This window comes from Aplysia californica, unplaced genomic scaffold, assembly GCF_000002075.1.
Source record: "Aplysia californica isolate F4 #8 unplaced genomic scaffold, AplCal3.0 scaffold00454, whole genome shotgun sequence".
In the NCBI taxonomy this organism is placed as follows: Eukaryota; Metazoa; Mollusca; class Gastropoda; order Aplysiida; family Aplysiidae; genus Aplysia; species Aplysia californica.
In genome coordinates this window covers 530,613-553,359 of record NW_004797724.1, presented here as the reverse complement: position 1 = coordinate 553,359, position 22,747 = coordinate 530,613, and the positions used below count along the sequence as shown (strand labels likewise).

General features: G+C 38.2%; 1 protein-coding gene across 8 annotated transcripts in view; it reads left to right on the top strand.

Moving 5' to 3' along the window:
* LOC101848305 (E3 ubiquitin-protein ligase MYCBP2) overlaps window positions 1-22,747 on the top strand; it is a 131,588-nt gene that overhangs the window by 60,445 nt on the left and 48,396 nt on the right. For 4 of the 8 annotated variants that reach the window (XM_035971537.1, XM_035971535.1, XM_035971536.1 and 1 more), the window contains 17 exons: window positions 594-849; window positions 1,932-2,050; window positions 5,274-5,361; window positions 5,740-5,968; window positions 7,346-7,490; window positions 8,621-8,812; window positions 9,235-9,409; window positions 10,444-10,526; window positions 11,552-11,668; window positions 12,470-12,752; window positions 13,427-13,551; window positions 14,646-14,756; window positions 15,659-15,821; window positions 16,214-16,270; window positions 16,972-17,158; window positions 18,512-18,702; window positions 19,557-19,700. In XM_035971537.1, coding sequence (XP_035827430.1) covers window positions 594-849; window positions 1,932-2,050; window positions 5,274-5,361; window positions 5,740-5,968; window positions 7,346-7,490; window positions 8,621-8,812; window positions 9,235-9,409; window positions 10,444-10,526; window positions 11,552-11,668; window positions 12,470-12,752; window positions 13,427-13,551; window positions 14,646-14,756; window positions 15,659-15,821; window positions 16,214-16,270; window positions 16,972-17,158; window positions 18,512-18,702; window positions 19,557-19,700 — 2,665 coding nt within the window. The remainder of the gene's footprint in view (window positions 1-593; window positions 850-1,931; window positions 2,051-5,273; window positions 5,362-5,739; window positions 5,969-7,345; window positions 7,491-8,620; window positions 8,813-9,234; window positions 9,410-10,443; window positions 10,527-11,551; window positions 11,669-12,469; window positions 12,753-13,426; window positions 13,552-14,645; window positions 14,757-15,658; window positions 15,822-16,213; window positions 16,271-16,971; window positions 17,159-18,511; window positions 18,703-19,556; window positions 19,701-22,747) is intronic. The other 4 variants (XM_035971539.1, XM_035971538.1, XM_035971534.1 and 1 more) reach the window with 3 other exon arrangements.

The window sequence follows — 22,747 nt, the reverse complement described above, 5'->3', positions numbered from 1 at the left end:
TTTAGTGGCAGAAGATAGTGTTAATAAAATGTGTCTAGATTTTTCTTAAACTCTGTCTTTGTTCATATCATATGCATTTCTTTTGGGAGGGAATTCCGAACTTTAGGGGCCAAGGAAGAAAAGGCTTTTCCACCCAATTTTTTTAATTTTTCAGTGGGCATGCTTATGATATTCTCATCCACAGATTTCAAATGTAATGTGGAAATGCCCATTAGTTGTTTTGTGTTCTCAATTTAGCAGTTTTGTTTCTTGTACTAAAAATTTAATTGTTGAGACATCTAAACTTTTGATTAAGTCATGAGGTTGATTCTGATTTATTGTTCTCTCAAGGTTAAGATCATGGCAGCCTCATGACTCTGTGGGCAAGTTCATTTTATCGAGAGTCTGTGTCTTTCATCAGAAATGCGGTATCCCATTCAGCTCAGGGCTGCAGTGCCAGAAGGGATCAAAGTGGCGCCTTCTAAATGGTCTAAAGTGTTTCAGTGGGGGCATAAAACTGTTGCTGTTAATCACAGCCTCCTATGTTCACAGTGCTTTTTGAAAAATTAGTTCTTCTGCAATTATTCAAGTTATTCTTTGTGTCTGCTGCCTAGGTTGAGTTTCCTCTCGGTGTACGCTGGATGGTGATAGAGTTTGATGGCCAGTGTGCCACCAGTCAGCCCGAGGATTCTCTCCAACTCTACATCCCTGCAGTCACCAGCCATAGGTCAGAGCAGGGTCAAGTGGGCAAGGTCATCACCATGCCGATGACCTCCAAAGTGGACATTGATCCCAATGTAACTCATTGGCCGATCTTGAAGAAATATTATGGCAACCACGAGTGGCCTAAGTCTGCTGTCTTGCTGCCTGGTAAGTGCCTGTTTAAAAATAGTTCCTTTTTTTTTTCTTTGATTGCCTTATTGGTGTTTGTGGGAGACGTATGTTCTCTGATGAGATCGGAGTTTTCTGGGTTTTCTTTGCCTGTCGAAGAACCCAAATTGGAGTTGCATAAGATCCTTTTTTCTTCTTTTCTTGAATTTTGTTGCCGTCAGGTCGTACACAACTGATCGTACAATATGAGAAAAGACATTTCTTTTCTTTCGTTTTTATATGCAATATGCACATGACTTATTGTAAATGATATGAAAATACACATATTTATATGTGTGTATATGCAATGCATGTGCATTTATCATAATAATTTTTTACATAATCATAATCTCCTGGGGTTCTGGAGACTAATTTTTTTCCCATACTGTTATTTTGAGGGATTGTTTTGAGGAAAACTCTTATAGCTGGTCACGAAGTAGTTGGCAGATCTGGTGTGCTGTAACAGTTAGGTTTTGACAGCTCACATGGAATTGATTCCAGAGTAGGGAAGTTTTTAATCAGGTGTCTCCTTCCATCTGCTGGGACATTGTACCTAACCCCAGCATTGTATCTCACTCTGCCCATGTTGGCCCTAAATGTTTTAAGTTATGCTGATGGAGGTATAACACTTTACTATTTCAATTTTTTAAATTGTCTTCTCAAATACAAGTGAGCCATTGCTGTCTCCATTAGCATTTTGATGAAAGAAACCTCTTATTGGACAGTTTACCAGTTCAGGATTTGTTTGTGATATAAAACTTCCCTTCATGTACCTGCAACCTTCTGACTTGTAGGACAGACATTAGTATAAACTAATCTCTAATGGGACATTTAGACAACCATAAAAATTCAGTTTTCATATTTACCTGTAAAGTTCTGTGCAGGGTTTTGCTTTTTGTGTTGTCTACTCTTTCCTTTTCTTAACAGACATTTTCTGTTGTAACTCGTTTTTTATTTTCAACTTTTATGAATAAGGATAAAGGCCTTAAGCTTTCATCTGTCTGCAAAAATGCTGCAATTTTTAGAAACACAATGACGTAATAATGTTTCTTGCTTTTAAAAAAAATTTTACTTCATCACAGGCAATGAAGTTGTTTTCTCTTTGGAAACTGCATCTGACTATGTCAAGGATGAGAAAGCTTCATTCTATGGGTTCAAGTGTCAGATTGTTGGCTATGAATGGGGAGCCAAGCCTGAAGAGGTTTGTATAGTTTGGTGTTGATACTTTAAGGTGTCTTTATTTATGAATAAATTATGTTTTAATGGTATGGGTACTGCACATTTAGTAATTATGAGTTTTTTCTTTACTTTTCTTTGCCATGTCTCAAAATTTCAGTACTGAGCATCCTTCATCTCTTTGAATAAAGGAGTATAAAAAATGCCCCTTTTTCTTCGGTATATTTTTAATATCTTTTCAAGAATCCACGTGTTTAAAAGCAATTCATTAAATGTTTTGGTTTCTGGGTCTTAAAACAAAAATTAGTTGATTTTCATCATATGCCAAATATATGCTTTCGTTTCCTCAAAGAAGGAAAGTTTAAAAATGTCACTGCTACTTTCCAGTAGAAAAAAAAATAGTGGCAGTAACAGTGGGACATTCTCTGTACAAAATTGTCATGAAAGGGGGTTTAATGTTTCTGTGAGTGTTGTAAATGAGATACAAAAAGTTGTTCCCCCCAAAGTCTTTGAAATCATGGTTTTTCAGATGCTACACCTACACACCTACTCATTATTCCTTTCCTTATATAAGATAAGTCAGTGGGTACTTTTCTTTTATGTAGGGGTTTGTGATACTTTTCTTTGTTTATTGTGCTTTTCTTTTTTCTTTTTTGTCCTAATTGAAATGTTCTATTATTTGTGAGGAGGAGGTATTAGTGTATATGTGTAGCTCTTTTCTCTCACTGTTTATGGATTAGGTCTTTGTTTATTCTTTTGTGACCTTTGACAAATGCTCTACCCAAAATGACCGGTATTTACAGAAATTTGAGGCATGTTGATGTCTCCTTTTGGGTTGCCAATGGTCAAGTTTTTATTTGGTAATTGGAAGCTTCTTTTATTTTGTTTCAAATTGTTGCTGATTTTCTGAAAGATTCAAGTGAGAATGCCACATTTTTTATCTTAGTTTGGTACTGGTTACTATGTATTCAACGAATGCACAAACAGAATTGAGGGTGGACAATGCAAACAAAAGTTATAGCCCAAAAAGTTGCTTTTTCCAATTTGCAACGTGGTGTTGTCAGATACTAGGTTTCACTTCCAATAGCCAGCTTGTTGCAAGAGACAATTGTTTCTGTCCTGTTGCAAGTCTCTCAGATCTTGACACTGGTTGCAGGATATTGCTAGGTACATGAAGTGCCAACCCAAAAGTGCCTGGTCAAATCTAGCTGGAATTCACCAGTTCGCTGTAAATATTCAGATGCATGGAGTTGGAAGTTTTTCTTTTAGTGTGTTTTCAAAATTTCCCTGCTCATACTAAAGACTGCTGTAGATAGACTGAATTTTTTTTAGCTGTTACACTTTTTAAAATCTTTTTGTAGTTGTGCAGTTTTTTTTATACTGAGAGCATTTTTGGTTATTTTTGTGTTTGTGAAAGTCAGTGAAATTTTTTTAATACCCAATCATATGATATTTTCCTCCTACGATTGTTTGTCTTGAGAGAACATTTTAAAACTGGTTACAAATGGTTATATGTAAAATTTGGACTAAAGATGAAAAGCAAGTTAGTTTTGCTGAAACATAATTACTAGTTTGCCACTTTATTGAATATTCTCAGAGAAATCAAACAGATGATCTGAGATACTAAAAATGTTTTTAAGCACTGGTTATTGCTCATGCTGAGACAGTAGATATAGATATCTTCTCATTTCCTTTATGTGGAGGGTTGGAGGTTATCACTTGAGGGTCCAATATCTTTTCTTTTTGTCTGTTATTTCTGTTTTTCTGTTTTACTTTGATCTCTGCACTAAATGACAGTTATTATGTGTCAGTGAGTTTCTCTTCACACAAACTAAAACTCTCTCTCTCTCTCTCATAAGACTCATGCTCTGTGTGCTGTAGTGTCTCCTGCTCTGCTTATTAACATGTGCCTGGTATGGGGGGAGGGGGGCTGATGGGATTTTTCTGGTTGATGTTCTAGGCTGTGTGCCGTTTCTTTTGCTCTGTTCTGCTGTTAAAGAAAAAAAGACAGATGTTCAAACGGCATGTTGCTTGTGCAATTGTTATGTTTTAAACAGTTTCCATTGATTCCGATTCTATACTCCCTCCTGGAATTCAAGAATTGTTAACACCGCAGCTGATATTCAATGGGGTAGCCATTTTTTCAATGGAGATTTGTGCAGAGATCGCAAATTTTGAAAGGAAAGAGGGAAATATCTGGGTCGCATTGAGTGCCCAGTTCTTGAAAATAACCTGAAAAACGGGTATTACTAATTTGTTAGATACATGCTTTAAATGAAGGATGGATTCGTTAAGGTGGTTTCTGTAAATCCCTTCCAAATGTTTTTTAAGGTAGAGTCCATAATTCAGTGATAAATAATTGAACAGGGATAATACTTCTGAGGATGGGTGAGAATGGTAAAGGCCCTATTGGGTAAGAACCTCACCCCCTGGGTGTTGGCCAATTTCAGAACCAACTTCACTTTCACAGCTGATAGACTGAGTGTGTCGTCTATGTTTTTACCTTGTGTTATCTCAGAATGCAGCTAAAGCTTTTTGAGAATAGGATTTAGCTTCCTCCATGTTGCAAGGTTTAAGAGTTGCATAAACTAGATATGCTAACAGCATGCTATTCTTTGAGCTACTGTAGAGATGAGGCGAAAATGTTTGTAAGAAAGTTGGAATTTGTAGTTGATTTCACGGATAAATGGACGGTTTATCATTCCTCTTTTGCACTTTATTTTATCAGGACATACTGTAAAAAAAAAAAAATGACCGAAATTTGTGTTGAATGGATTTAAGATAAAGACAGCATTATGATTGATTTGTGGGTAAAAAGCTACAGATAGATGAAACCTTGTTATGGTCAGTGAATGCATTTTACTGTAGAATGGTTCTCAATTCTTGAATGTTTTTTACTTTTGAAAATGGCTTGATATAGTAAGTAGTTATGTTGTAGAAATCATTTTTCTTTTTCTTTGTCCCTGAACTAAGAACAAAATAAATAATGTACTTTTTTTCTTAGCCTTTTTCACATTTAGGTTATGTTCGCCGTTTCCAAAGTCATGCCCCGAACGTATCTTTGTTCAGTGTATTAATGCAAATATGTGCAGACAAATGGTGTCTCCTTTTTTTTTCATAGTTTTTCTCTTTGAAATTTGATTTCAGTTGCCTGTTTTTTATGTCGTTATTTGTTGAAAATCGTAACCATTCTACTTTATTTTTTACAAATAGAGTGAAGTTTATGCCTCGGTGGTTCTTCTCCACAGAGTATCCTGATGCTTGAAAGAGAACTGGCATTCCTCGGTGGTATGTGCTGCTCTGCGTTGATGAAGAAAGACATTCCCCTACCATCAGGTAAATTTGCCTATTTTTCTGGATAATTATTTTGTTTTAGTTATCAAGGAAACATCTAATTTGAAATTTAGATTATCTAGTAATGCACTAAATAACCATTTTTGTGTAGATGTGCTTCCCTTTACTCAACCAAACTAAAAATGTTACATGCTTGTGACCCCACACTGTGGGTGGTTGTGGGTGCTTTGGTGTGGTTTGTGTCTTCTTTCCTATCAAACATCTATCGTCTTTATCTCCCCTCCTCCTTTTTTTGTGTTTATTACTTTCTTGTAACACCTCAAATCTTCGGCACTTATATGACCTTGTTGTGTTGCAAGTGCCAAAAAACACTTACTAAAACAGACCCCACACTGTTTTTACTGCTTCTACCCTGGACAGCCAACCTGGAGGAGGTGGACGATGACCTGGAAGTGATAGAGGAAGGAGCTCGTGTGGTGTTTGAGAGCCACACCAGCCTGTTGGAGAAAGGCTTTGCCTTGTCCCAGCCCCCGACCATCTACCAGGCCCTGGAGGGGAATCTGCCTCTGCGCTGGCAGTCCAACGAGCACAGCTTCCTCAAGGACTTTGTCTCTTGTGCCCAGGGAACTAGCGGGGGAAGACTTGCCAGGTGAGGAAAGTTTCTGGGAGGGTTCTTTTGTAACGGTTGATGTGTTTCAACTTTGCAGGTGAAGTGGAGTTGGTTTTTTGTTCCTCTGTGTGGAATCTGTTATTTCCTAAGTTTGAAGAAATTGAAATGCTCTGAGAGATTATCATGAATATCTTTTCTAGAAATGTTCTCAAAATATCACATGGACTACAGTTGTAGATTATCCAGTTTAGTGTATTTACATGTTCAACTTTATATGTGATGTGGACTTGTTTCTTTTTGTAGTGATAATCAAGTTACAGAAGCCCCACCTCTTCTACATGATACTTGTAATTTCCTAAAGCTATAAGTAATGGAAATGCTCCAAGAGGTTGTTATGAATGATGCAATTGAGGCCTATTTCTATTCTGTTTTGTGTAATATCTCCGATCAGTTTGTATCGTGAAAGGGATGTTGCACTTTTTTTATGTATCCTTTTTGACAAAAAGCCTTTGTGATTTACGTGTTGGAAGCTGAAAAAAAATTTGAAAATGATATATTTAATTGAGTGATAGTCATGTTTTATTGTTGGGCATTTTTATCACACATTTTGTTCTAAGGCTGTGAAGTGTCAGTGTGCTTCCCATTTGGTCATTTTTCTCTGGAAATACAGTCAGACCTGTCCAAGACGACAACACATCGGTCATCTTAAGCAGGTCTGATGAAAATGAAGAGAAAAAAAACATTCCCCTCTGAGGTCTCAACTGGAGGTTGTCACTGGCTTAGGACTCTTTAAGCCCATTTAAATATTTTTCTTTCTTTTTTTTAGGCGTGGAGGGGGATGTTGTAGGGTTATTTTTACAATTTTTAACATTACCTTCTGAGTTCTCAACCGAAGTTTGTGGCAGGCTTAAGCTGCCATAGAACCCTTTTAAATGGATTTATTACTAAGTGGTCAACTTGGGTAAACAGTGGGAGGGACCACTAGCCTCACACATGCCGTGTGCTGGTCAGCGAGCGTTTCAAGCGTATAATAACAAGACATGAAGCGATTCTGACAGCTCATCCACAGAGTTTGTGACTGATAGAAAATACAGTTTATGACAAGGTGCTAGGTAATGAGAGACTTGCATGGTTGTTCTGGATAGGTTAGGTTTTTTTACTGCTGTTGATAAATTGTTGCAGTCATAGTCACATTGGACAGCTGATTGTCTTTGACATTGCCATTATACAGAAAAAAAAATCAAGGGGGTGGGAATGATCATCTTGGAGAGATGGTCTTACTGGACAGGCTGTCTTGGGTATGTTTGGCTGTAGTAAGTGAAAGAACAGCTTCCTATCGATGAATGAAAAAAACTGCAAATTCTAGGGCGTCGATAGACAAATCTGCAGCACAGTCTGTTTTTTTCTGTCCTTCAGATGGCTGCAGCCTGACTCCTACCTGGACCCAAAGCAGTGTGAGATTGAATGCAGCCGGGAAGACCTCAAGTGCAGCTGGCCAGCTATGGTGACTGTCTATACCAAAGACCAGTATGGGAATCTTGTCAATGTTCCCAATCTCAAGGTAAGAGTATGAGGATTTTTTAAAGGAACTATTTGGAGTATGTTTGGCATCTTCTCAAGTTTCCTACTCTTTAGTTTTGTTGTTGTTTTGTTTTGGTTACTTTAATTTGCCTGTCACTGATTTTAGTGAAGGTTTGTTCAGATATTGGGTGCTTGGGTGATCATTACATTGGTGTTTCTTTGCTTGACAATATTTGAAAACTGGTGATGGGTCATGAAGTAAATCTCTAAGGCTCTCTTTTTCATTTATTGACCAAATTTAATGAAACTTGGCAAGAGTGTCCTCCTGCTTAAAAAATTTCACACAGGACAGACTTGAGATATGTTTCAAAGAAATTCTGTATTTGGCATTTTTCTGACATATGTTGTTTGTAACCAAATTTGGGATACATAATCTTTTTTAAAGGATTTAACTTAAAAAATTAAAAAATGTTCTATTGTGTAAACTTTATCGACAGTGAAGATTTCCTGAAAGTATAAGCCTAGTGCAGATAGAATGAATGATCAAAAAAGTTATAGGCGAGAATGTCTGGGTTTTTTTTCTCATAAATTTGTCCTATTTTCATAAAGGCAATTTATGACAGGAATGAGAAGTTTCTAAGTTTGTCTTTGCTTTTTTAGTTACAGATGTAGCTGAACTTTACCAATCACTAAACTACTCAAATTTCATAATTAGATCCAAAATTGTTAGAAATTTCAAGAAGCACTTTATGCTATAGTTTTTGTATGTGATCGTGTGTTGGAAGTGTACTTTTAACGATTTCATAGTATGTTCGTCTCATACTGCTTAGCAAAATATTTACGACTTGCAGAGCAGTTTTTTAAGTATATATGTATGTTGGTGTTTTGTACTGTCAGTTAATGCACACTTTTGGGAACAAACCAAATTGCTCTCAACGTAGAAATATAGTTGTGTCTTCTATCTGCCCGTGGGTGGTTTGAGGGTGGAATTGTATCTGTCTGACAAATAAATAGAAGGTTTTTTAAATTGAGAAACTCCAAGTGTCTGTTGGTACGTTTTGTCCCGCTTGTACCAGCCTGACTCCTAAACTATTTAGATTGTGTCAATGGGGGTGTGAAACTGTTGCAGTCACAGTTTACCAAACGGAAGTTGCTGTTGTACTTCTCCAGATGGAAGTGCGAGCTATCCCTGTTGACCAACAAGAACTCGGGGAGGACCTGAAGAAGATGCGCAAGTTGAGCAGAGCCACAGAACCATCGGACATGACCTTTGGGGGTCACCCAGCACCCGTCTTGGACGTGCCATATGAGCCCATCCTGAAGGACAGAAAGGACTTGTTCCATGCCATCACCATCATGAAGGTAGACTGAATTTTTCACTAACAAGGCATGTGATGCATTTCTTCTTTGTCATAATATAATTGCCCAATTTGGTTTGTTTTTTTAAATCTGGTCTCTAGTTATTGGGATGATGTTAAAGGCAGCAATTTTTTTTTTATCCTCAATATAGCAGGATTTTCGTTCATGAACTAAAAATATAATCTCTGGGACATTTTCAGTTCTGCTTAAATCAGAAGGTTGACAAGGGTAAGTTGTTTTTCTTTCTTTTGTTGTTGAAAGTTTTCTCTTGACAACCAGAAAAACATTTTGTCAATTGAGTTACAAATGTGATACCATCATAAACAGGTCTCGTACCTGTTATAATCTTTTTTTTTCTATTGCTGTTAAACTCTTACCAAAGCAAAAAAAACATTCAATCATTTGCCCATTACTCTCCTCCCCAGCGCTATGAGAATTACTCCTTTGAGGAGCTGCGTCTGGCGTCCCCCGCGGTGCCCCGCCCCAGTGAGAACATGTTGGTGACCACGAACCGCGACGGGACCTACAGTGCCAGCTGGACGCCTGGCTCTGTGGGCGTGTACAACATCATCATCATCATTGATGGGGTGCAGTCAGGTAGTGAGTACATGCACAGCTGGCCGGGGAGCTTGGCCTCGTAAATACAACATTTGTGTTGCAGTTTTTAAAAAAGTTTTTATATCAGTGGCAGATTGTAGATTGTGTTTTCTTGTTACTCTAGATAAGCAAAATGATGCTTTTGTTACAATCAGTAACAGTTAAGTTTTAAGTTTTCTCACTTCGATTCAAATTTGATTGAAATTGTGACTTTTGGTTTTCCTGTCTTTGTAAGAGAAATGTGTGAATTTCTATTTCTGAAATGTACACACAATACAGAATTTATGTCATTATTGAAACTTTGATGTTTGCTAATGAATTCTTGTTCACATCCTTGGCAAGTTGTGCCCTAATTTTGACCTACAGAAAGATATTTATTTTTTACATGGAATGCTTTAAATTAACCTTTCTATCTGTGTACCTGGGACGTATAGATGTTGAAAACTAGGCCAGTTGTTTTAATGATTTTCCAACCAGAGGTGCCGGTCGGTAGTGCCATTGGCAACCAATAACAGGTTGTGGGAGTAGACCTTCAAGTAAATTCCGAAAGCCTGCAAGTGGTTTGTTAAGCTAGATCTAAAGGGGTTGGCATCATGTTTTAGGGATAGAACGCGACTTCAGCTTTCTTCTAGTCTTTATTAGAACAAATGTGTTTCAGAAGAAGATTTTCTGTCTATTACTTTAAAATTTGGATGTAATGTAGTTGGTCCAAAAAATTTTTAAGGGAGTGCTTATTTGGGCTGTATGCAGATTAACATGTAGTCAGCTAGGCCAAGATTCTTACTGTATTTTTCAATTTCCGTTTTAGCCCCTTTTTTATATTGTCTCTGTGTTTAACAACAGTTTACATGTGTATAAATTAAACAGACCTAAGAACCCCTGTGAGTTTCTGTTTCAGTTGATAGGTCCTTCATAATTCTTGATCTATTTGATTCGTTGGATCTAGATTTTGTGTGATCCGTAGAGAATTTTGACCGATTCATTCTACCATTGAAATACTTGAAGTAGCTTCATTCTTTATTGTTTTTACTTCTCAGGTGATGGCTTTAAGGTTGAGGTGAAGGAACCGCCTCAGGGAGCCCCGCCCCCTGTCACTGCACAGAAGTCTCAGCCTCCAAAGGTGGGCTTTCTCTTTTTCTTTGTCCCAGTGGATGATAAAAATGAAGATCATTTCTATGATTGCCTTTTACCTGGTGGCTCTAGGCACTAAATAAGATAAGGTTTATACCATTCTTTCAAATACATATACCCTCATTCACTAACAAAGAGCACATACACAAAAGAAAAATCACTGTTGCCTCTGATCACTTGCTGTTGAATAGAAAAATCAGTTTTGTTAGTACAATGGGATTTAAATAAATGTGTTTTTAGACCAGATTTAAATAGGGCCTACAGTCAAAGGAGGTACCTCTCAGGACATTCCACACTGAGGGAGCAGCTGTGCATGTCTGATGGGTTTTGTACTGTGATCTGAAGTAGTTAACATTTTGCTGCCGTAACAAGTTATTGCGTTGCCGACTCCTCAGTGCATGGGTGTCAGATCTTATTTGTTTTGTTAGAAGGTATAGAAGGGAATTGACTTGAGGTTGACTATTTAAACTCATGCATCTGAGAAAACAAGTCCGCTTCTCAAACACTTCATTATTTTACAGTTTAATGCTACTTTCTTCTTTATTGTAGTTTCTGATACATACAGATGCATATATAGACTCCAGAGTGCATTTGATAATTTGTGAACCAGGGTCTGTTGTAATGGTTAGGTTCTTTGCAGTTGCACATACATAAAAGATGTGAATTTCATGCCTGCATGGTGAAGTCTCTTTTGGTATCTCTGTCTCTGCTGGGATGCTGTATCCCTTTCAGTTTGGGTCAGCCGTGACAGGCTCTCCTACTGAACTGTCTAAATTGTTTCATAAAGGGTGTATAAAAATTGTTCTTATTTACAATCAGTCACAATTTGTGAGGGACTTCTCTGATTTATTCTTTTGTTTGCATATTTAATAACCCTTCTTAAATTAAGTTAATTGACTTTACAGTGTTCACTGGAGTGATAAACTCATGCTATACATAGCATATTTTAAAAATCACACAATGTTCAAATAATGGGGGTACTTCTTACTCACTGACATCTTTTGAACATTCCAGACTCGCAAGTTTGTGGCCAAGTACAGTGCAGGCTTGAGAATTCGGGTCAGCCCGACCCTTCAGAGTGAGCAGATAGGAGTTGTACCTCCTAACTGTGTCATCTCCTTTGTGGATGAGGTTTGTTTCTCTTGTGTCTTTGTAAAGCTTTTTTTGTTGGTTGTTCTTAATCAGCATCTTCCCATAAATCATTATTTTTAGGCAACAAATTAATTGAAGAACTAATTTTCTATCCTTTCTGCTTCATACCTATTTGTCTTTGAAAATTTATAGTATTTTTATTTTTTCCATTAGTTTTTATGATACCATTTTCTTGCTTTCCTTGCAGTTCACATTTGCAACCCTGACTCATTCACTCACAGGCTCATGCTCTCAAACATACTTGCAAACACACACACACACACACACACACACACACACACACACACACACTCACACACACATACACACTCAGTTATGTAGGGTCACCGTAAATCACATACCATTGTCATTTGCTATTTCTCTGCACATTAAAAATATTTTCAGTAAATTTTCTTTATCTGTTATGCGCTTTTCCCCCCTGTTCAGGTCTGCCAGAGCAGGTCTTTTAATCACGCTACTAGTTGTTCCTACTTCTTTACTGTCACCTTTGAATGTCTGTCAATCTGTCTGTCTGGTCAGTCTGTCTTGCCTTTTCTCGGCTTTAAATGACCTTTAGTGTGTTGATATATTTCTCTTAACTCAGCCTCTATGCAGCAATTCTTTATGAGAACGCATGTCCATACTGATAGCATGATGCTCCCATCATCTCCTTCAGACCATGCAAGGTTTGTTGGGTCTTTTTTCTTTCTCCTCTGTTGTCTCTGTCTGTCTATCTTGCTTGCTTCCTCTAAATTCATCGATGTGCTTCTCTTGACTCAAATGAACAAAATATTCTCTCAGACCACAAATGATGACGGCATGTGGCTGCGTCTGTCCCGAGCCTCACTAATGGAATTCTGCGGCCTTGAGGAGGATGGTTCGCGGTCAGAAGGCTGGTGTCTGGAGTACAACCAGCACCTAGACAAGACCCTGTTGATACCTGCAGAGACCCCGAAGCCTCTCCAGAGTCACCGCAGCCCACGACACGCTGCGGAGAGCAGGCGGGAACACCATCGAGCCCGCAGTGGGAGTCACTCGTCCCATGGTGTGGCTGCAGGTGGCTTGATGGGCTGGCCCACCAAAGGTAGATAATTTTTATTATAGATGTTCTGTGCCTATGTCTGAATAAAAATAGTCTGTGTGTGTTTGTGTGTGTGTGTGTGTGCATAAATATATATTGCATGAGAAGAAAGGAAGTAGTAAGAAAGGTTTTGAAAATGGGTATTCTAATATATAGCGCATTGAGCTACTTTTTTGGAAATGCGCTGTCTAAATGTTATATATTATTATTATTATTATTAATTATTTATTGAAATGTGCAGTCTTTGAATGGCACTGGTGTTTAATGATTGGGCTCTTCACCTTACACTCGAAAGCCGAGATCACACCCCACATGGGGAAGATGTTTTATCAAATGCTTCCATTTTTTTGCTGGTGCTGTCCTACATTAACTTTGGCTGATCGTGATGGGCAGGATTAAATCAGCATGTCTTGTAAATGGTCCTAATTGTGTGAAGAGAAGCATTAAGCACAGTCATACAATGATGAATGATAGTAATTCAATACAAAAACAGATGTTTTAGGGACTGTTAAAGGGTGACAATGCTAACTTCTTCACTTTCTTTTGTTTCTCCCTGTCTGTCTTGCTTTTTCCTTGCACTAAATAACCATTGTTGTGTTGATGTGCTTCTCTGCCTACTCAGATAAAGAAAACGGTGTTAGCTTTGGTGATTCCCCTTTCTCAAATTTACTTTTCAGGCCCGGGGACTTACATGGTGACCAAATGCGGGGCCTCAGGTCACAACATCCGCGCCCGGCCGAGTCTGAGAGCTGCTCCTATCGGCATGGTGACCAAGGGGAAAAAGATCAAAGCTGTGGAAGATGTGAGTCTCTTTGAAGCACATTCATACCAAAGTTCTGCGTCTGTCTGTGTATCGAACAGTAGCTGACTGGGGTTGTCGTGTTCATACCACTCCATGTTTTTGTCCATTGAAATGCCTTTTCTGCCAGGGGAAAACCAAGGTCACATAACTAGTCTATTTTTATAATTTCTTGGGAATTGAGTAACTGAGTTCAAATTCTGTCATGTTTGGTATGTTTTCTCATGTACAAATATGATATCAGATTTAATAATTTCAACAAAAAAATCTTTTTGAAAAAATTAGCTCAGCTGAACTTGCCCTACTTCATAGAATGTGATGGAGCAGAAATACATTCAAAAATACATGTGTCATGAAAGTGTTCAGAGAGTGCCTTGAGATGTGTCTGTGCCTTCTACTTCTTTTTAAGTGTTACTAGTTCTGAGTATTTCTAACCGTTATGTAAAGTTGGAACGTTGTAAATGTTGTAAACTCATATGCAATTTATAGATAATGGCAAAAACTAGTGACTTATATTTGAAGTGTTATTGTTATAGATATGCTATATTGTTAAGGAAACTACAGATGTTTTGAGGGTATGTCTTTGGATTCAATGTTGTGTTGTAATTGTGAAGAGCCAGTTGCGTTGTTTTTTGTGTGCAAGTAAGAAAAGTTTCAACAATGTTGGGAGCAGTAGGGAAAAGTGCTTGGTTTCAATAAAGGAAAAGCAAGCAGTCATCCCAAGGAAGCTCATGTACTGAAAAACCATGTAGACTCAGAAGACTAGGGCTCAAAGGGTTTTTAAAAACCTTAAAAAAATAAAAAACCCAACTATGTCTGGAAGATGGAATGCGTGTTCCTCATTTTACAATCAGCATGTTATGAAAGAAGATTGTTGCTCGCCTGTTATTGCTGTTTTCTATATATACACTTCTGGTCATCTCCAATCTTTCTGAATGGGTGAATAGAAGACACTTCTGTTTGGCCCCACCTCATTTTTTTTTACTTTCTGTTGTCTCTGTCTGTCGTCTCTTCTGCTTTTCTTCTGCACTAGATGACAGTTAGTATGCTAATGTGCTCCTCTTTATTCAAACAAACAAATAATACCGCCTACACAGGTGGTGACCTCAGAGGGCGTGTGGATCCGGCTGTCCGAGGACTCTGCCCACAAGTACTGCCTCAGTCCCATGGCCTCCGAAGCTTGGTCACTGGTCAGTGGGATTGACAAGGTGTGTGAAAGGAAAACTATTGCCATAGTTATATATAAAACTATTGCCTCGGTCATTCTTTATTTGTTAGGCAGCGTGGTGGAATTAGGCTCTTGTTGAAATAATCAAAGTGAAGAAACTTGCATTTTTCCGCAGGTTTGTCGATTTTTGTCAAATTTTTGTTTTTGGGCTCAACACCTTTCATGCCCATTAAAGAACTCATTTTTGTGTGGATTTTTCCGAAAAACGTTGATTAAACACACAAAAGAAGTAAATTTTCAGTTACCAGGAATTCTTAAGCTAAGGAAATAACAAATCTTTGGCTTTGGCGCTCATTTTCTCACTAATTTTACCTCTGAAAACAGGTGACCCCCACCTCCTTCATTCTCAAATGTTTCGACTTGTATTTAAGGTAAACGGATTATTTTTTTATCCAAATAAAGATAATTAAACAAGCTTTAAGATGATACCAATAACTGTATGTGCCCAAAAATTGACAAGAGCCTGATTCCACCACGCTGCCTCGCATTTGGTTTTTCAGTAGACTTAAAAAAACCAAACCTGAGTGCTCTCCTAATCAACCTTATCACAAGAACCAAGTGAAAATGTCTCAATAAGTGGATTTTCCATACACGAAACAAATCCCAGCTATACTGAAGTCAATATGAACAGGCATTCTTACTGTATAAGTAACATGAAATTAGGAAAAAGATTGCCAAAGCAATTATGTTTTTGACTATATTTTTAGAGACATCTAATTAGATGGCTTGATCCCTGAGACAGTACTGCCATCTTGTATCTAGCATCTGAGCAAGTTTTGCTGACTTCGAATGTGAAAGATGCTGCTTCATAAATGTTGTTGTGTCAATGTAAAACATTTACTGTAGATCAAAGTTTGTACTTCGGGATGCCTCTGTTCTCAGGCCCAGTACATGCAGCATGAGTCAGAGTTCCCATTTGGTGGGCGTGGACAAGACCCCTTTGCGTTCCGAAGCCTTCCACCGCAGTCCCAGCAAGGCTTTGACTTTGCCATGAAAGCGGCACAGTACGCCAACACTTTCCCAGGATTCTTCCCCAGTGAAGAAGGTGAGGGTTCTATATGGAACTGGAGCGAATTGTATGGTTTCAGTTGCTTGTCTTTTGTCTTTTAATGGACTGCTTTTATTTAGTCTTTTTATTTTTCATCTCATGACTGGCTTCATGGAAGAAGAACCTTGAATGTCCCTGAAAGCTGCAGATGGTTAGTTAATCTTTAGACAGAGATACTGATGAGTGAATTGGCTCCATTTTGCGAAGTGGACATAGACAAAAAAAATTCTTGAAAATCATACTCTGTTATGGTAAAACTAGCTACTTCATGAATGATTGTTTGTCCTTGTAAACTTTCCCTTGTTGCACTGAACCACAAGGATGGTATAATTTGGAACTGAACTACCACTAATGTCCTAGTTTTAAGAATGAGCTTTATTTTTTTTCAGCGTTTGGCAAGAGTAAAAGTATGCCATCATCTGCTTTCAATTTTGGAGGAATAACAGGTATGTGCTAAATGGGTTCTGCACATCTTTGTTCTTGTTGTTACATGAATTAAAGTTTTGTAAAGCTTTCTTTGACTGTTCTTATTCCTTTATATCTCAAAGGGTTGGCTTGAAAATCCCCCAAAAAATTATAAAAGTTTAGATTTGCTTTTTTTTCTATGCTGATGTCAATTTAGAAGTGAATACATTACAACAGCTCAAAATGAGGCAGAAGTCAATAAGTTTGACCATGTTTATCTCGATTTCTCTAGTAAGCTCCTGTAACTCTTTCAATTCACAAAATGGACTCAGAAACCAGATATTTATTGCTGATGGGTGTATATTTCTTTGAATTATGTGGGTTGAGATGTAGTGTAGGGAGAAATATGGTATTGAGTGTGAACATTACTTTTCTCTGAAACACAGTTGTTATTTTAAAATAAGATATAATTTTCATTTCTGGTGTCACTATAATGTAAGCTAATTTGGATATATGTTGAATTATCCTCTCCTTTCTCAACCAGTATTTTTTTAACTTATACCTAACCATCCAGCAGTTGCCTTACAAGTATTTTGCTGCATCAAATATTGCGCTGCTGTTAATTTTTGTTCAGTTTAGGGTGCGCATAATATCCTTTTAGTTCTGCAAAACTGATAGCTCAAAACGTATTCTGGCTTTGCTCGAAGAATGTTACTGAAATTACATGTTTTTGTTTTCACAGGTTTTCAGCCCAAGATACCTCTGCCCAGATTTGGAGAGCCCCCAGCTCCAGATGAAGCATTTGGTCACACTTCCTTCCCCCCATCCCCACCTCCTCCCAATCAGAACTGCAATGAGGAGGAGAATGGAGCAGATATTGGCCTGGAGGAGGCAATCCTTGCAGACAGAATTCTGCGCCAGAGGCAGAGGTGAGATTGTGGCGGGAAATTGGTGCCCTGTGCTCACACGTTGCCCTGAGTTCACACAGCGCACTGATCTCATGTGGTGCACTGTGCTCACACAGCGCACTGATCTCATGTGGTGCACTGTGCTCACACGTTGCCCTGAGTTCACACAGCGCACTGAGCTCATGTGGTGCACTGTGCTCACACGGTGCACTGAGTTCACACAGCGCACTGATCTCATGTGGTGCACTGAGTTCACACGTTGCCCTGAGTTCACACAGCGCACTGAGCTCATGTGGTGCACTGTGCTCACACGTTGCACTGAGTTCACACAGCGCACTGATCTCATGTGGTGCACTGCACTCACAGGGGTGGGAAAGTGAGCAAAAGTAAAGCTAACTTCTACAGTCCTGATTTTGATTCAGGTCCTTACAAAATAGGTTGCCTAGATCAGTTGTCACTTCTGTCTAGATTTTATTCATCTGGGTTTTTGTTTGAAGGTCTGTCAACCAGCAGACGACAAGATTCTTTAAGCACAAGCCACAACCTTCTCCTATCTGTACTCAAAACACCTGAGTGTTATCCACCTTCATCTTTCTGCACTCTAAACAACTTAAAGTGGGTGGTTGGCGGGTGCTCTGGTGTGGTTTGCTCCTTTTTTCCTATCAAACATCTATCGTCCTTATCTACCCTTCTTCTTTTTTATGTTTGTTACTTTCTTGTAACACTTCTAATCTTCTGGCGCTCTTAAGACCTTATGCAGTTGCGAGTGCCATAAAACCTCTACTAAAAAAAACCCCAAAAAATCCTGAATGTACCCCACCTTCACCTTTCTGCACTTTAAACGCACACCTTGGAATGCAGTGGTGTCTTTCTTGCAGTTGACTCTATGAAGCTCAGGTACTTGGGTTCTGTAGGCTCTGGGGACAAGACCTCAGACAGTCGGAGCTCTGTCAGATAGACAGAATACTTGTTCCTAGTTTACTCTTATGTTGTTATAAATGTTGGGTGCTGTGGCAAAATTTGTTTGGGGTGTTTGTGTGTGTGTGTATGTGTGCATATGTGTGTATGTGTGCGTGGGCGCTCACATTATGAGGGAGAGAGAAGAGATAAAGTGGGTTTACATATGTATTTTGTTCATGTGCTATTGATGAATATGTGTTCATTTTGTTTCTGCTACAAAGCTAATTATGCATTCACGGAGCAGAAATGTAGTACAGTCAAATTCATATAAGATGACTACCCATTGTATTATTATTATCATTATTATTATTATTATTACAACTATTATATTGTTGTTATTATTATTATTATTATTATTCTCATGTTATTATGGTCATTAGTTTATTATTATGAACTCCTTTTTTCTTCTCACAGGTCTGGCTCGAACCCCAATCCGTTCATGTCCGTGCCGCCTCTCCCAGCCCACCAGATGACCAGCCACCAGCGGTCATTGTCCACTCGCAAGGCCTCTGACCCCGGTCTGGTGCGGCTGACCCTGCAGGACAACAAGGACATCCCTCCAGAGCTGCAAGGGGTGCCCGTCAACGAGCTAGTCAAAGCCCTAGGTCAGTGTACACTAAAGTTTTCGTCTTTTGTTTTTCTGTTGTGCTAGTTTTAACACTCTACTTATTGTTGATGGTACTAGCAGTTCCTGTTTGCAAACGAAGTGCCAGCTTTGTAAGAAATGCAAAGTGTGTTTAGTTTCAGTGATGTTTTATATGTAAACAGCCACTTTCAGAAACGCTGGTGTAAAGGAACGTTGAATGGATATTACTATGGTTTCCAAGTGCTTAACTGTTGCTCTTACTCTTACTGTTCTTGTCGGTCAACATGCTTTCTGTAAAAACCCAGTAAGTCTTTTGCCAAATCAACCATCTTAATTTTGTTGTCACAGTTTCTAACGGAAATGTTCCTGGTAAAAAATTGTCATCACAATCAATAGTGTTGATCTCAATGAATAAAATGATACCAAATACAACTTGTATTTTAGTAGTTAGTCAAAACTGTTGTTTTATGAAAACATGAGAAATTTTTACATTTGTAGGGAATTTATTGGGAAAAAGGTTTCAACTGCAGAGTGTCAAAAGGAATGTGAACTAGAATTCTGCTTGTGCTCTGATGCTGCATCTGAGGCAGCTGAGTAAATTGTAAGAAAAGGCTTTCAAGAAATCGAATTAGGTAGAGATGGGACTTATACCCAGTTTTATGTCACGTTATGTACATGTAGTGTTTCTTCATTGAAAAGAAAAATGAACTTACTCATCCATACTTGTGTTTCCATCTCTGCCTATCTATTCTGTGCTGGACTGTGGTGGGTATTGGACTCTTCTCCTTGATAATGATGGGAAAATAACTGTTCAATTGTCACTATTTGTCCTTTATTTCAATGTGTGTTGTGTTTGGTGTTGTGATGTGTTAGACACTGCAAAGGGCACCAAAACCACCAATCGATCTACTTACATTTACTGTGATGATGATGTCATAGCGTGTCCTAGTTTCACTGCCCTAGGCCTTAAACTGTGTTATCCAGCCATTAACCCTCGGAAATTGGCAAGATTAGTGGGTAAGATGATTATGATATATTAGATGCTGTGCGAAGAAAAGTGTTCTTTAAAACATTTTCGTTAGTTCTCATTACTACTGTTTTCAAAAAATTGTTTAGGTTGCTTGAACTACAGTTGTTTTATCATCTGTTACTCTGTGAATTTCTTTATTCCAATATTCCTTTAGTCAAACAGCAAGAAATTTTTGGCTATTTTTCCCCTCTGAAAAGTATCAGCCTAAAGTTTGTTTGGTAACGAAGGAGTTGAAAATGCAGTTGAGGTTTCAGGCCTTCAGTGAAATGAGGAGTCTACTTACTTTATAGTAATTTTCAATTTGTGTGTTTCATGGGTAGTATTTGCACTATGAGTGTACTACTTTATTTATCTGTTACAGACACATTTTTGGGAGTTCTTTATAGTAGTGTTTTTAAAAGGAAATTCATTAACCCAATGAGCCCATGACACTGATATATCGATGTGCTGGTTATTTTCCCATGCTCCGAAGCACCGATATATCAGTGTGTGCTAGTCTGCCATAGAACAGTAATCCATACAAGGATAAAAACGGGATAAATGACGTTAAAAGAACTTGTAGGTTCCTTTTAACTATTGTAAAGGTCAAGGCATCTCATGGAAGAGAGAACTGGTTTGAATAGTCTTTTGTGTTTTGTGTGTAGCCATAAAGGCATTTTTTGCTCAGGAAGCCAGGGGACAGGCTATTTTGGGCTCAGGAGGTCGGGGCTCATTGGGTTAAACTGCTATTTATTGTCCCTGCTGTCGATGTGCCCTTTCTTCAACAACATTTTCTTTTTGTATTCTCTCTCTTGATATCCACATTGTAAACTTTGTCTCTTGTAATATGTGACAAGTTTAATGAGCTTTTATGTTATTGTTTCTTTCACTTTCACTGTACAGAACCCAAACAGAAGCTTTTTTGTATTCTAACCCTTATAGTGTATTACGGTTTTGAAGTTTATACTGTTAATCCAGCACAAAGTAACTTAAGATGATTCATGTGATGTAAGTGAAAGTGGTGTCTTGTCACTGTTGTGAAAGTTGTCCTTCTCTCTGACATTACATGTTTTTTATTGTTCATCCTTTTTAAGGAGAGGTGGCTCTTATTTCAAATGTATAAGAAGGCTGGTTGGGGAGGGGGGGCACCAGGAACTGATCCTACGTTTTCACAATCTTTACTCTGTTGTTTCTGTCTGCTTGTGTTGCTTTTTCTTCTTCTCTTTTGAGCTGTTATCTAGTCAAAGTGCTTCTGTTTAGCTTTCTTCTACTATTTTAGTCAGTCAACAGGCTTTAAAAAAAATTAAAGCACGGATTGATTATCACCATATCAGTGTACTTATGTGCTAGTCAAATAAAATTAAGACTAATCAAACAGGTGCACTAGGTGGATATGCAGCTCACTGGGAAATATTTTCAAAACTTTTTAACTCTTTCCACCTACCCAGCACACAGAGCACAAAACCTTTGTCCCCACATAACAGGAAGCAGGTGGGGCACACCATAAAAAATACCTCAATCATTATGAAATTTTCATCACTTTCAGAAAATTGAACTTGACAGTTGCATCTCTATCGAAAAAGGAATCAGAATCGGATAAAAAAAACGTTAGATCTAGCTAATTCATTACCCAAATCTTCATCATGTCGTTAGTGTAAAGCAGCACTCATCCATGGTCTACTTGACATTTTTAAAAGAAAAGTTCACTCCTGTTGTTGTAAACAAACTGATTTTCAGGCTCAAAGCCCACACAAACCATTCAGAAAGGAAATTATAACTTTAGCAAGTGCACATATCTAAAAGTAGATCATTCTTGTTGTTGAATTATACTGTCGCTGATCGGCGTTCCTTGAGGGAAAGAGATGGCTTCTTACTGGTGCCGATTGTCTTGAGTTTTTAGAATAATTTTGTCACTTTTCCCAAGGGCTTTTAGGTCTCTTCCTTTATCAACTCACTTGTGCTTAACTTTTTTGCTTGTGTTGACTTTGTGGAGCCCGTGTATTGCGTATCGTAATAATAGTGACTAGTTGTCTTTGACTACTGATAGCCGGGAGTGACTTTGTGGGTTGATTTATTACTGGAGTTTCTCTTTTAAAATCTATTTGAGTTTGTGGTTGATGGGTGTCACGGTATGGGTCTTCACGACCAAATGTGGTTGCTGTCTGGTTCACTTTGTACAGTTATAACTGAACAACATTTGTCGAGTTGAAAACTGTTCTTTGGTTTTATATTGAGGGTACGAGAATCTGAGCTGGAAAGTGGTTGTTTTTTTCTTTTCACCCACAAGAATTAAAGCAACGTGAGAGTGCTGATGTGGCAACCCCCTTTCTCTTGACTTCCTTGAACTTGAATTCTCTAAGGGACATACTGAAATATAGTCTGCGGTTCAGCTTGGAACTATCCCAGCTGCTTATCTCTACTAGATTATCGATTTCCTAGATTCCAGTATTTGGTGGGCTTATTCTTTCTGTTGTAGTGCATCTTTTGAGAATATGTTGATTGCAGATGCTGTTCTCAAATGATTCACGCAAAACTATGTTGAAAATAGAAGTGGAGTCCTCACATTCTAACTCTTAACCGCATTCTGGGGTATCCGTTTGGTTTAAATCCATCCAGTATACATTTGTGGAGATTTCGATTTAGTCCTGACGTAGATAGCTTTCATTTCTCTCTTTCAAAAAAAAAATCATAACGTATACGCCATCTTCATTTGTCATTTTTTAACCAGGAGCACACATGGTTCTGCCATTTTAATCCAGTACTGTTAAATGATAGTTGCACATTCTCTCTTCTACTGTGGTGTAAATTCCATAGAGTTTTTCTTTTTGTGTCTGATCTAAGAGGGGGGAAGGGTAGCTCAGCACACCATTGTCAGATATCTGTTGTATGTTTAGTTTCCAGGTTTGGGTTAGGTTGCCTCTTGTTTTGTTCTTTTGCATCTGTGAAGTAATGTTACGTTTATTTCCAATTTGTTTTATTTTATCATGTTTTGTGTCATTTATCATCATGTTGGCTCTTTGTTAATATGTAACCAAAACAGAATGTTGCTTTTTCC